This window comes from Camelus dromedarius, chromosome 12, assembly GCF_036321535.1.
Source record: "Camelus dromedarius isolate mCamDro1 chromosome 12, mCamDro1.pat, whole genome shotgun sequence".
NCBI classification, from domain to species: domain Eukaryota; kingdom Metazoa; phylum Chordata; class Mammalia; order Artiodactyla; family Camelidae; genus Camelus; species Camelus dromedarius.
This window is the reverse complement of record NC_087447.1, coordinates 16,454,949-16,468,825: the sequence shown is the minus strand read 5'-3', so window position 1 is coordinate 16,468,825 and position 13,877 is coordinate 16,454,949. Positions and strand designations below refer to the sequence as shown.

The window sequence follows — 13,877 nt, the reverse complement described above, 5'->3', positions numbered from 1 at the left end:
GGAGTGGGCAGTGGGCTCGAACGGCCTGTCCCCTTCTCTGCCCAGGTGAGGTGCTGCGGCTGGGTCAGCTTCTACAACTGGACAGAAAACGCCGAGCTCATGAATCACACCAACATCACCTACCCCTGTTCCTGCGAGATCGAGAGAGAGGAGGATGACCACAGGCTCCAGATGAGGAAGGGCTTCTGCCAGATCCCCGACAGCAACACGACCCAGCCCGGAGTCAACAGCCCGGAGCTCTGGCCCGTCTACCAGGAGGTGTGCGGAAGGTTGTGGGCCGGGGCTGGGCTGGGGGTGCAGCGGGTTCAGACGCTCGGTCCCCTCTGGCTCATCTGGGCTATTGTGCCATCTTTCCTTTCGTCATTGAGCTGTTCCTGCCTTTGATTCATTTGTTCGCTTGTCATTTGTACCTTCATCTCTGTATTCATGAATGTATCCATTCAGGGAACAGGCAGTGTTCCCTGGCCGGGGCGTGGGCCCTCCTGGCGATGCTGCCTGGTGGGGGGAGGTGGCACATGGTGGGGTGACGTGGCTGTGTTCTCCCTTCCTAGGGCTGCATGAAGAAGGTGCAGGCGTGGCTGCAGGAGAACCTGGGCATCATCCTAGGCGTGTGTGTGGGCGTCGCTGTCATTGAGGTCTGGGTCCCTTCCCCAGCCATCCCCACGCCATCCCCTGCATGTCCCCACTCTGCAGATGTCCTGGGGGGAGGGGTGGGTTGAAGCCCATCTGCTTCTAGAGGCCCTGCAGCAAACCCGGCCTGACCACTGGCCCTGCCTGCCACCTGGATCACAGGCTGACCCTGGGGGTCTAGTTAAGGATCCCCATAACCCACATCAGGCCCCATGTGTGGACATGGACAGCGGGATGCTGCCCTGAGGTCTCTGGAGACCTGAGCAGCTCTGCCTGCCCCTGACTCTGGCCGTCTCCCTCCACAGCTCCTGGGGATGCTCCTGTCCATGACTCTGTGCCGGCACATCCATTCCGAAGACTACAGCGAGGTCCCCAAGTACTGAGCAGCTGCTGTCCCCACCTCCCTGCCTGTCCCCTAACCTCAGGGCTTCTAGGGGTCTCCCTGGCTCCCTCCTCCAGGCCTGCCTCCCGCCTCACTTACAAGACCACTAGTCCGTCCTGTGCTGGCTGGAAAGTGGGGTGGGGGGAGCTTTCTGGGGCCTGGGCCCCTCCTCTCCTTTGCTTTTCTGCCACCAGCCTTAAGCCCCAGCTCTTCTGTGGCTCCTCTACCCAGTGTCTGCCTGGGTTGTCTTAGCAGCTCAGAGAAAACACTCCCTGCACAGGTGGGCTGGGTTTCCACCTGCCTCAGGTGCTGTATATATCATGTCAGAGAAAGTGTATTAAAAGTTTGGGGACAGCGGAGTAGATAAGGCACCCCAGGCTGTCAGGGGACTGCCCACTGCGTGGGTCAGCTTTGTTTCCTCTCTGATGCTTCTCTCTTTGGTTTTCACATTTTCATCGGGGTAGTGGGAGAGGGTGGGCTTTACCTTACACGAGGAGCCAGGACCCCTTCCCTGGGTCTGACCCATCCTCACCCCAGCAGCTCAGATCAGTCTGGGCCATGCCATGGGGGCAGGGCCTGGGTGAGCTGGACTGAAACAGGGCTGCTTGGGCAAGGGGGTCTGGACCATCCCTGGGCTGCTTAGGGAATCAGAGGGGTGAAGAGCTGGCCCTGCGTTCACCAGGATCCTGAGCTGTCCAGGGAAGGGTGGGGGATGCTTTCTCCTGTCCTCTGCCCCCCAGGGAGTGGGTGGGTGAGGCTGTGCCTTGTAGGGGAGTGGGCTGGGGCCCTGTGCACAGTTCTGTAAAATGCGGATGACTGATTATTAAAAAGGATTTGTAACAATCCGGTCTGCTATGGTGGGGATGTGGCTTCCCAGGGTAGGGGGAGGACCAAAGGGCAGAGACAATATGAACAGAGTGGCTGGATCTGCAGGAAAGAGTGGTGGGGGCCTCACTGCGGTCTTCAGGGCAGAGAGGTCTTTTGGAGCATCTCTGGCCCACCCTGTTCAGCCTGGTGCGTGAGAAGTGTGACGCTCAGCTCTGGTCCACCTGCCTGGCCACCGACATGAATAAGGTTTATTTGTGTGTTCAAACAGGTGGATGTTACCCCTAGGTTCCAGCCTCTGAGACCAGGGACCAAGTGCCCCCAGAAAATACACCAAAGGGGGCTGGCTGGGATGATGGGGGTCAGTGAAGCCACAAGATAAACTCAGCCTCTTTCTAGAGCATCCAGTTTTTACAAAGGAAGGAAATATTTTCATAATAAAGAAATGTGATGGAGTAAGATGTGCAGAATTCAGGAAACTTTTAAAGGGGCAATATGAGACTTTAAAGGAAGCACTAGCTTGTACACAGGTGTGAACCCCAGCATCCTGAAGCCCAGAGGAGGTGTTCAGATGCTCTGCCTTCACAGCTACTTTAGGACATAGGATGGGAGAAGCTCCCTTGGGTGGGGTGGGTATGGAAGGCTGGAGAAAGGCCCATCTAGGAGGACAGTTGCCCCTCTATCTCCTCCTTTCCAACCTCTCGAGGGCCCTGAAGGCAAAGGAAGGGGTGGGGAGAGGACTTGCCTCCCCGAAGTGGGGCAGGAGGGCAGTGGCTGTGTTTCAGGGGGGCCCACCAGGTGGCGCTGCTTCCCCAGCCTAGGAGCCTGATGGAACTCAAAGTTGTTCCCTGGTTATTCCAGGCGCCTCGCCAGCCCCAGGCCTGTGGGTCTCTCACTCTGGTGAGTGGGTGGGTGAAAGTGCAGGTTCCAGGGCTCAGGAATTCTGAAGCAGGAGATCTGGGCTGGAGTCAAAGAACCTGCATCTTTAGCAGTCCTCCGAGGTGATGCTTGAATCAAGTTGCTTTAGATTCTCTGGCCCTGATAAGATGTAGGTACAGATGCTCCCCAGAGAAAGACGGGATGGAGGGTGGGCCTGGGATAGCCTTGTCCTCCAGCAAGGAGGGAGGGGCACGTCTTAGGGACAGTCTAACTCTTGATCTTGAACCTAATTAATTTCTTGCAAGAGGATTTCTGCAGCTGAAATCGAGGGCAAACCCACTTTCAGGCTTGTGGGAGGCCACGAACACAACCCTGGGCTGAAGAAACCTTAACTCCAGGGGCGCTGTTCACCGCAATCAGGGACTCTCCCAGGGGCTCCTACCAGGCTCAGAGGGCTGAGGGCCCTGGGTGAAGCTGTTCCGGCTTATTTAATTTATGACTTGCCTCATTCCACAAAGGAAGTACATATAATAAAATGTAAAACTTAATAGAGAAAATAGAAATTTATAAGGAAGTATAGACTTGGGTGAAATTAGCACAAGTTTATTTGAGTTGCCCAACCTAGTGATAGCAAATGCATGGCATGTTCCCCATGGCTGTACTCACAACAGACATCACTAATTGATCACTGTTCCCATTTTCTTAGCCCAGGTGTACCCTGGCCATGCTTCCAGCTGATATCACTCTTTGCAACCTCTGAATCCTTCTCAACACAGCACTATTGATCGGTCTAGTTGGAACACAAAATGAAAGTAGTTGCATTCTTGAGCTCTAGCTGTTTAGTTGAACCATATATAATTTTGCCTTTGAGCTTCCTGCTGGCCAGAGCAAAAAGGGGGAGCTTTGTCAATTATATAGCTCTCACTTCCCAAGACTTCCTTAGCTTAGCCACTGGGAAGAATGTGGCTGGCTGGAATCTAGAATTCAAGACCACCGCCAGACCCACAAACTTTGATAGCCTTTCGTGGGGGGAACAAAAAGCATAAATGAGGCTACTGTGCCTGACCTTGAGCTGGTAACTGGAAACAGGGACAGAAGCTGTGCTGTCTGCCAAGGAGGAACCGGGAAGATACAGAAAATGCACGTGAAGCAACCAGGTGATAGTTTTACATAATTGGTGCTTAGATAGCACTTGCTCTATACTAGTCCCACCATACGTTAACTGATCTACGCACTACAATCCTATGAGGTGCACGTTTATCATTATCCCTGTTTTACAGATAAGGACCATGAAGAACAAGAGCTTAAATAGTGTCCTCAACATTCTGCTGTTGCTAAGAGGAGCGGGAGCCACACTGGCCAGCAGGTTGCACAGTCTGAAGGCGAACGTGGTCCTGCTATCAAGGCAGCCGGGAGCCGTCCCACACTTACTGTCCGTCTAGATGCCTCACAGAGAGACCACATGCTACCCTGCGCTGAAGATGGGCTTGCAAGGGGAGAGAGGCCAAGAGACAAGGCTTGGTCCCTGGCTGTGGGCTGGGACCCCTGGTCAGAGAAGGAGAGTCTGGGGCTTCAGCTGAACTTGGGCTGTGCTGGGCGGGGACAGAGTCTGATTCAGCTCAGAGGTCCCTCCACGCCCACGCAGCAATTCTACATCACTAAGTTTGTGTGTGTCAGGGGGTGGTTTGCAGACACCCACCCCTGCCCTGAGAAGGCGTTGGCTCCTGGGTCAGGCGGAACTCAACAAAGGTTCTGGTGTTTGGTAGCCACACGACCCCTGGCAAAACTCTGCCTCCCTTTTCTCAACTGAACACTAGGATGGTGACAGGGTCATGCAAGGATCAGGTGATGTGAAAGACGTAGAGCTTCAGCAAGGCACCTGGGCCCCTGGGAACCCCGCACCAGAGTAAGTGACTGTCCCCCTGGGCTTTGCCCATCTCCCAGTGTCCAAGACCCCGGCAGCGGAGGGTGAGAGTCTGCAGGAGGTGGGGACTGAGGAGCACTGGGTCCTGTAAGGCAGTGGTGAGAGAGTCTAGGCAGCCAGATGGCGGAGCTCCTTGGCCCGTCTGTGATGCTTAAGGGTGGGGCCCCCGCAGCGGGACATCTGGGAGAAGCAGGTGTGAGGGTATATCTGATATTGCAGACAGGGGCCTGGGCCCGGGTGCCCTCTCAGGATCCATCAGGACCCTGGAGTTGGGGGCGACACAGCGTGGGAGCAGCAGTCAGATGAACATGAAGACTCCCCAGGTCCCTTTCTTCCCCCATGCACATCTCCTCCCCAAGCCCCCTTGGCCTGGGTGGTGGGAAAACGAGGGTGCCGGGATGGTCCAGGAAGCCGAGCGCCTCCTCCCCAAAGAGTGGCAGCAGATGTAAGCTGGCTGAGAATGCGGATTGAAATCTGGGTGGGTCAGGCCCCAATGCCTGGGGCTCTGGGGCTGAGGCTGCGAGCCTCAAGAAGGTAGGGGGCAAGGGAAACCCAAGGTCACTCTTGTCCTTGCCACTGCCACCTGCTGACCTATGACCTAAGTAGGGCCTGTGTCACCTCCTTCCTGAGCAGGCAACGGGGAGGGGAAGGAAGTATTGAAGGCTCTACCTGGCCTGTTCTCACAGACCCTGTGCCATATAGAGTGGGATTGGGCTCAAAACTCTGTCTGCAAAATGCTTTGGAGAAGACAGAGTGCAAGTCAGAAGTGATGAAGGGGCTGGGCTAAGCCCCCGCTGGCTTCCTTCAGGCACACCCACCTTGGGAGGCACATCCCAGGCCTCATGCTGGAAGGTGCCAGAGCCAGGGCTGGAACGCACATCTTGCCTCCACAGCCTCCCTCTGCCCCCGACTTCCTGGGACGCCCCTAGGGTTATGTTGTAAAGCCTGCTGGCCACTCACCCCCACCTCCTGGGGGAACCCAGTTGCTGCCGCCCACTTCCCCTCCCAGGCCCGTGAATTTCCACTGAGAGGGACTGCAGACTGGCTTCTCTAATTCCTGGACTGGCCCCAAGAGCCGGTCATGTGTCCGGAGCCCGCCTGAGGCTGCCAGCCTCCTGCCTCTCCCTCCCTGGGTGGCTGGACCAGCTGAGCTGCCACCAGACCTGCAGGGGCGGGGCCGCCCCCGGGTTGCCATCTCTCCCACCAAGGTCCAGGCCAAGGACATGCTGCTCAGAGGACTGGCAAAGGAGCCCCATGGTGCCTGGTTGCTGAGCCCCTGGGAAGTTCCTGCCTGCAGTTCCCTGGGGACAGGCAGGAGGTCTAGGTGGGCACCAGCTCACTCTCTGGGTGTTTCGGGGAGCCAATGGCAGTGCCTAGGAAGTGTCCAGGAAGCTGGACTTTGGGGGAGCCATTGGGCATGGACACTGACTGATGGGGATGGAAGGCAGACTTGAGCGGGAGGATGTCCTCCTGTGTGGATTGGCAGGAGGTGCAGGGCCACCTGGAGACTGGCCTACGGGGATTGTTATCCACCAGTAGAGAAATATTTCAGTGTTTTAATAACCGACATGGCTGGATCTACACACATGCCCTGAAACCCCCTGAGCTCAGTCCATTCCCAGCTAGGAGGACCCTCAGCTCTTCTCTCAGACTAAGCTGCAGGTGGCCAGTGGTGGGCAGGAAAGGCCAAATGTCTGCCATTCTGGAACGTTCCAGGCTTCCCCTGGCGGAGCATCTCACTACCAAACCCAATCCTGCCTGTTTCCGAGCAGATTCTCCCCAGCCCCTGCCCTGGGGTCTTCCAGGTGTGTAAGTTCCCCAGGCTGAGGAGTAGCAGGTGAAGGGAGGGTCACTGTGACACTGGGCTGGCCCACCACCAGTGTGTCTCGTGGGCCAGGACTGCCACCACCTCCTTCCCCTGCAGAGGGACAGAGACTTGAGTTGCCACACTCCCTCAGGGCTAACACACCGCTGTTCCCTGTGGCCTAAGGTTCACTCATTCATTCCATGATACTTAATGGGCACCTGCTATGTGCCAGGCCCTGTTCCAGGCTCCTGAGAACCCCTCTGTGGAGACACCTCCGTGGCACCTGTGTTCTGAACGTCGGGGGTCTTGCCCACTCACCTGTCCACACTTACACACGCCTGAATACAGCCGCCAGCTGCTGTCAGCACGGTCCATGCTGAGTGTGGAGCGGGACCCCAGGGGCCCATCCAAGGCCTCTGGCATCCTGTGGAAGGAAGTAGAATAATGAACAGCGAGTGGAACAAACAGGAAAGGGGGTGGAAGTCTCATCACTCAGCCTCCCCCTCCAGCCACACTCCACAGGAGTCAGCCATTCCCCTGGCAACCCCTTCCCGGCAGAAACCAAGTAAAATCAAAACACCTCCTGCTCACAGGGGGGAACGGGCCCAGTGACTTCACCTCTCTTAGTCTCATTTGTGGAATGGGAACTGCAATTCCTAGCTCCCAGTGTTACTGTGGGAATCCAGTGACGTGATGTACATAATGAGCCACTTCCCGTGCAGCCTCGTCCCATGTCTGTCCTTGGCCTTAGTGGGATTCCCCGTCCCTTGGGGGTGGGTCTCCCTGATCCCACCGGGAAGGTTGGAGAACTTTGGTGCCTCCAGGCCAAAAGGCTGGTGCCAGGGCAGGAAGGAATCTGTGTCCAGGCCCCTGCCCAGTGGGGCGGAGCCTCCTGGCTTCTGGGAAAGGTGCAGCCAGGTAGAAGGGGCCGCTAGAGGACAGCTCAGCTGTGAGCGCTGGCCCCCACCCCCAGCCGCCCCCTCTGAAGTCATCTCCCCAGCACCTGCCTTCTGCGCTGGGGCACTGCCAGGCCCCAGCCAAGCTCTTGCCCTCTAATGTTACCTCAGATGCCTCAAGCCGCACCCTCTGGGAACAGGAGTGGACTTCCTGCAGGCTGCTGGGGTGTAGGGGCACCGGCAGGAACTGCTGCAAGTAGCGGGGAGGATGGAAGGTGGGAGCTGGAGAGGTCCCGGCTGCCGCCTGGGGGGCAGTGGGCAGGAGAGGGTGCTGGTGGCCGCCGACAGGAATGAAAGGTTTGGCCTCTGCCCCTGAATCACACACCTGAGTGAGCCTAGCTTGGGGCTTCCACAGTGATGGCAACCCCTTTGATGCTGTTTCATGGGGGCCCAGAGGTGTCACTATCCTGGGGTCTGGTTGGGTGGGAGGAGAGGGACAGGCCTGAACCCGAGGAAACCACAGAGAGGAGGGAGGGTGACAGTGAGAACGATGCTGTCAACAGGACCTATGCCCAGAGACACTGGGAATATGGGCCGACTCTGCAGGGCGAGGTGTGACTCAGCAGCAGGCAAAGGGGCAGGCGGGGCAGCAAGAGGCGAGGGGCCGGCAGCCAGCAGGCACGCAGGCCGGGATCATCTCCCTGGCACCCTGCCTCCTTCCCAGTCACAGCTCAACGTCACCATCGCAGCAGCTGCCGTGTGCTTAGTATTAACCTTTAAACTTCACATCCCAGCAGAGTAGACGGTTATGAAAACTGAGACTTGGAAAAGCTAAGTCGCTAGCTGCAGGCCTACCCCACTGCACAGACCCAGGAGGAGTCATTCACACTGTAGTCTAAATAAATGGCTCCCCTGAAGGTGGCAGTGGATGACCAGTACTACTGCACATCCCACCTTGTGTCTATGGTCACACAGGACGTGGAGAAGCTAGGATTGGCCCTCGGAGCCTATGGCTCTATGTCAGAGCTCTTTCCACCATAGGCCTCAAGGCCACCGGGAAAAAGACCCCTGGTTCAGAAAAGGAGTAGAGAAGCCCTTTGGGAGGGGGCTCAACTCAATTAAATCCAACTTTTCATCCACCCTTCTGTGCAGTAACTATTGGGCACCCACTGTGTGCCAGGCTCTGTGGAAGGAATCAGGGACCACCAAGGTCAACAAGGTCCTGACATTGCGGAGCTTACAGCCTAGGGCAGGGCACAGGCGATAAATACAAACATAAATTGGAACATGCACATCGTTTCGGTGACAGATGATCAAGACCCTGTCTCTACCTGCCAGTAAATGCACAGAGGACAGAAGAGGTCTGTCCCTAGACTGGCTATTTTCACCTGATGTTTCCGTTGCCTGGGACACCGCAGGGGCTGCCACTCCGTCAGGAGGCTGGCTCACCCAGAGTTGAGGAGGATGCGCATGAACCAATCAAAATGTGAATGCAAATGAGAACCAGGCACTCCCTGCCCCAAGGGGAACTAACAGCCTCCTGTCCCCTCACCGTGGGCAGGAGAAGCTATCTATAGCTGGTGATGGTCCAAAATACCTCTTCAGGGATCGTTTAATGAGTTTGTTTAGCAGACAGCTGGGGCTGCCCTGCGGGGAGGGGCAGAGGACACACCTGTGTCCAGGTGTGCTGTGTGTACTTCCTTCCCCTGAGGACTGAGGGGACAGAGACTCCATGGGGTTTCCGTGGGGGAGGTGGGTCATCGGGTCCCCATGACTCCATGAATGGGATGTGTGTGCCTGGTCTCCATCTTCTAAGGGTGAAAGGATTTGAAGGTGGCAACCGGGATCTGGCTGGGGTTGGGGCGCGGAGGAGTGAAACCATCTGAGAAAGCAACGGGCTTTGCTGCTGGTGTCACAGGGCAGAGCAGGCAGCTGAGGTGGGAATCGTCACTTGAGCCCAAGACTCAAGAAGTTTTGTACACTGCCTCTCTCTCTCTCTCTCAAAACCCTGCCACTGCCCCCTGAAGAAGCCCAGGTTAGCCTGCTGGAGGATGAGAGTCACCTCATCACCCCCACTGGGAGCCAGCCCACACTGGTAAGCAGAGTTGCCCGGCTCACCCATGGTCAACCACAGACACAAGATGGGGTCCAAAGAATCACCCAGCTGGGCCCAACCTAAACTGTCAGCATGCAGAATTGTGAGCTAAATGAATTGTGGTTGTTTTAGGCCCCTAAATTGGAGGCGGGGGAGTTATTACACAGCAATAGCTAACTGGTACAATGATGAGCTTAGGCAATAAAAACAGCAGCCACCGCTTGCTGAGGGCCTACCGCACACCAGGCCCAGTCTCAGTCTCTCACCGTGCATCACTTTGCTTAATCCGTCCAGCACCTCAGAGTGTTGTTGGATCCTCACTTTACAGACAGGAAAACTGAGGCTTGGGGAAGACAAGTCTCTTCCAAGCCTGCCTGAACAGCCAGAGGCAGAAGCAGAATTAGAACATAAAATCTGTCTTCGTGGACTCAGTTCTGAATCTCCTTCCCAGACGAGCTTCAATGTCAGAGAAAGCCAGCAGCTCTCGAGAGCATAATGTATTCTGTACACAGGCGCTGATGTCATGAAGAATGTTCTCAGCCTTCCATTCCCCAGGAATTATGCCGTATCTCACCCCGCCCCTTCTCACCCCAGCCGATGCCTCTAATTCACGTGTGCTTTTAGGAAGAAAAAGGCACAGATGCTGGGATCATTTATTTCTTTTTTATTCCACCTCCTATGTAATAGAAAATATTTATCGAGGGCCTGTCCTGTGCCTTTTTTCACAGCATTCTTCCTTTCATGATGTTTCCTGGACCCCTCTTGTGTGCCAAGCCCTCACTCAGCACATGTAATCCTTGCAGCAACACTGGGGTAGTTAAGATCATCCCCACTTTACAGATGGGAAAACTGAGGCTCCAGAGAAGTGAAATGGCCACATCGAGGCCACCTAATTAGTAAGTGGCCAGGACACAATTTTGTTCTAGATTTAGCTGAATTTAGGGTGGGCCTCTTCTCATTCTATGACCATAGCTATGGCTTTTTTAAAAATATTTTTTTGAAATTTCCCCTGGGCTCTGAGCATGGCAGATAGGCGGCTGGGAGGCTGAGAGAAGGAGAGTGTAGTAGGGGTGCTAGAAAATGTTCCCCCACTCTCAGAGCTGCCCGGGTCCCTGGATGCTCAGGTCCTGGTAATGCTATGAGTGGCAGCAGGCCAGGAAGGCCAGCATGCGCTGGAGATGTGGAGCGGGAACCACAGGCTCCCCCCCACTCCCCTGCGTCCAGAGCTGACAAGTCCCAGCCATCCTTCATCCCCACCTGCCTACCCCACCCCTCTGCTTAGCTGCCGGACAGCAGCCAGCCTCCAGCACCAGGCACCAGGCACAGTGCCCTGCCCCTCCTGGCTGAACTGTTTACAAATGGGGAATTCAGGGACGGCCCCGGCCATCTCCCCCTCCCAGGGGGATCACAGTCCCGGGCCGGGGGATTAGCCACAGGCCTTCCAAGTTTCCCAGAGCTCCTCTCCTGCCAAGGCTGCCTCCTCCAGGCTGGCAGTGGGCCTACCCAGGTGCCCTGGCCGACCAGAGTCTAGCTGCAAGGAGCCTTTGCCTGGCCCGGCAATGCCAGCTGGTGTGTCAGGAAGGGTACAGAGATACAAAGCCAGGAGGCCTGAGGGTCTTCTCGGCGATGGGGAGATTTCATATCCCACAACTACATGTCTCCCCTCCCCTGAGGCAACTTGGGTGCTGGGAAGATTCCTGTGCTCGGGGCCCTCACTGGCTAAGAAACTTAGACAAGTCACTCTACCTCTCTGGATGGCCGTCTCTTCTTTAAACTGGATGGAGACTGCTCAGAGCCACACACGCACAGACGCTAAAAACTAACATTTAGTGAGTTCTATACACATTATCAACACTTTATACACATTATCGTATTTACTCCCCCAAATGATTCTAAGATCTAAGAATTCTTAGCATCGTCCTCATTTTACAGACGAGCCTCTCAGCGCCTTATGCTGGGTACCGTTTTTCCCACTGGAGCTCTGGTGAGAATAAATTGTAATTGCTGGTTAAAGTGTGTGACTTCTCTGTTGAGTTCTAAGTTTCTTGAGAGCAGGGAAGGCTTCTGGCTTGTTCTTTGCCATGCCCCCCGCTTGGAACACAATGCCTGGCACATACAGGCATTTGATACATATTTGCTGAATGAATGAATGAACATAATGGACCCCATTTCCATGCCAGAGTGAAATAAACTGATGCAGAAAAGCGCTTGGGCATCAGTCCTTCGAGCAGTGCCCCACACTCGCCTGACTTGACAGTCACGTGAGCCTCTTCTTAGCAATCTAAATTCCCAGGCCTCATCCCTGAAGATTCTCATTCCTTGAGTGTGAGGGGCTCTGGGAATCTGTGCTTTTAACCAGCACCTCCGTTGATTCGGATACACAGGCAGTTTGAGAAATCTAGCTCAGAGCAAAGCTCAGAGAGAAGGCCAGCAGGAGAGGGTTGGAACGGGAGCCACAGTAGAAGCTTGGGCAGAAAACAGGTTTACAACTTGCCATGTTGAAGGTATAAACCAGCCAGGGACTAGAGATTTTGTCAAAAAGATTTTGAAGGGAGATCTGGGGGTGCTCAGATTTCCAGCCCCTGTGAAGGGGGAGAAGTGGGACTAGCTTGGTGAGAGGCTTCCCAGGGGACCAGAAAAAGGCGTGTGTCTCCAGTGGGTCGGGCACATGGTAGCCCGGACGTAGTTGGCTCCCACTGGGAAAATTTTAAATGGCCAGGAAGGGCTGCTACCTGCTAGGGATGAGCGGAAGGTGGGGTGTCTGATATGAGATGGGCCGGGACCCCACAATTTGTCAGAGTACGGGACACAGGTGTTTTTCTGTGGTCCACACATGGGCTTGGTCTGCCAAGATGTTTTACAAGACACAGAACATCACCACCATCATCACCATCCGCATTATGTGGTCTAGTAAATTCAGAAAACAATACAGAGAGTCTGTGTGGCCTTGGAGAGCCTGAGGTGGCTTGGGGAGCAGCCATGTGGAGAAGGCACAGGGCCCACATCTTGGGAGGTGGGAGTGGGGGCTAAGGACCACCCTCCTCTGCCCCGAGTCACTTTTACCCTCTGCAGGGCCCTGTGATCAGAAGCCAGCTTAGAACGGGACCAGTGAGGGAAAACCTTGTCCCTCGGCTTCTGCCCCTCCCTTTCTAGACTCTGGCAGCCTCTGAAACTCAAGTATAAGATTAAGGAAGAGGGCAGAGGAGGAAGGGCACTGACAGGGGTGAAATGACCTTTCCAGCTCATGACCTAAGGGGACAGCAAGGGCAGGAGTGTTAGTTAACTGTACACCAAGTTTAAGGGTCTGAATCTCAGCTAGGGCTAGATGCTTTTCATTGTTAGCTTGACTCCTTGTTTGCAGCTTCAAGTGACCTAAAAATTCTCGTCCCCTCACAGAGGACAGAAAACTAGTGGAACTGCCTGAGTTTTCATCTGGGAATAGGGAAAGGACTTTCTCCCACAAATGAATTGTAAAGAGACATCAGGAGAGAGAAATACAGTTGCTTTCCACTTCCACCCCGTGAGTTCAGCTTGTCTCGGGCGCTGGTGTCTGTCCTCATGGTAATGAATTTGTCTCCCTTCCTAGAATTCAAGCTCCCTGTGGGCAAACCCTTGCCAGATTCAATTCTGTCCCACTGGCACCTGACCACGCTTAGATGTTAATTTCCTCCCTTCCTTCCGCTTGATGCTGGCTGTTCAGACAGGGTGGCATCTGGCACCGGTGAGAGGCTAGTCCAAGGCTTCATAGAAGTGGACAGAGACTCAGCCCATCCCTGAGGCCATCTCCAAATGTCACTCATATAAATCAGATAGTCCATCAACCAGTGAGGGGAATGAATGATCAGACCATCAGATAGTGGAGCATCAATCAGGGGATGGCTGGCTGCCAGCCTTGCCAGACAGACAGATAATCACTCCACATTCAATCGGATATGGACACCGCCATCTAGAGTCCCCCTCCGAGGACTTCAGGAATGTTGCTCTTTTCCCAGAGACCCCGTGCCACAGGAAGCCTGGTCCTGGGTGCTCCTGGCAGGGTGCCCATTCCTGATCACGACTTGGCAGCCTTCTAGCTGCTGTTTCCAGCGCTGCCCCTCCTCCCTCTGCTCCCTCCCAAAGTGGGAGCTTCAGGCTCTGCCAAAGCATTACTAAGAGGGCGATGACATCACCTTCCCTAGTCCCACCCGGCCCCCCCCACCCGCTTACTCTTCACCCTTGGCTGCCCCTGAGAATATGACACATCCTGGGTGGGGAGGGAGCTGTCCTCTGGGTCCTCAACCCCCAGTTCAGCGCATTCAGGCTGCCCTGTTCGCCCCTACCCCCAGCAGCTGGAGGATGGCCTGTCTTGCTGAAGCAATCAAGGTCCTGGAGGCAGAGCCAGACAGATTCAAAACACACTCAGGCTCCTCCACTCACCAGCTGGGTGGCCCTGGACAACT

General features: G+C 55.4%; 1 protein-coding gene across 2 annotated transcripts in view; it reads left to right on the top strand.

Annotated features, from left to right (window-relative positions):
- CD82 (CD82 molecule) overlaps window positions 1–1,855 on the top strand; it is a 50,516-nt gene extending 48,661 nt beyond the window's left edge. For both annotated transcript variants that reach the window (XM_031459753.2, XM_031459752.2), the window contains 3 exons: window positions 46–258; window positions 552–635; window positions 936–1,855. In XM_031459753.2, coding sequence (XP_031315613.1) covers window positions 46–258; window positions 552–635; window positions 936–1,013 — 375 coding nt within the window. In that variant the 3' untranslated portion in view covers window positions 1,014–1,855. The remainder of the gene's footprint in view (window positions 1–45; window positions 259–551; window positions 636–935) is intronic.
- The last annotated feature ends 12,022 nt before the right edge of the window (window positions 1,856–13,877 follow it).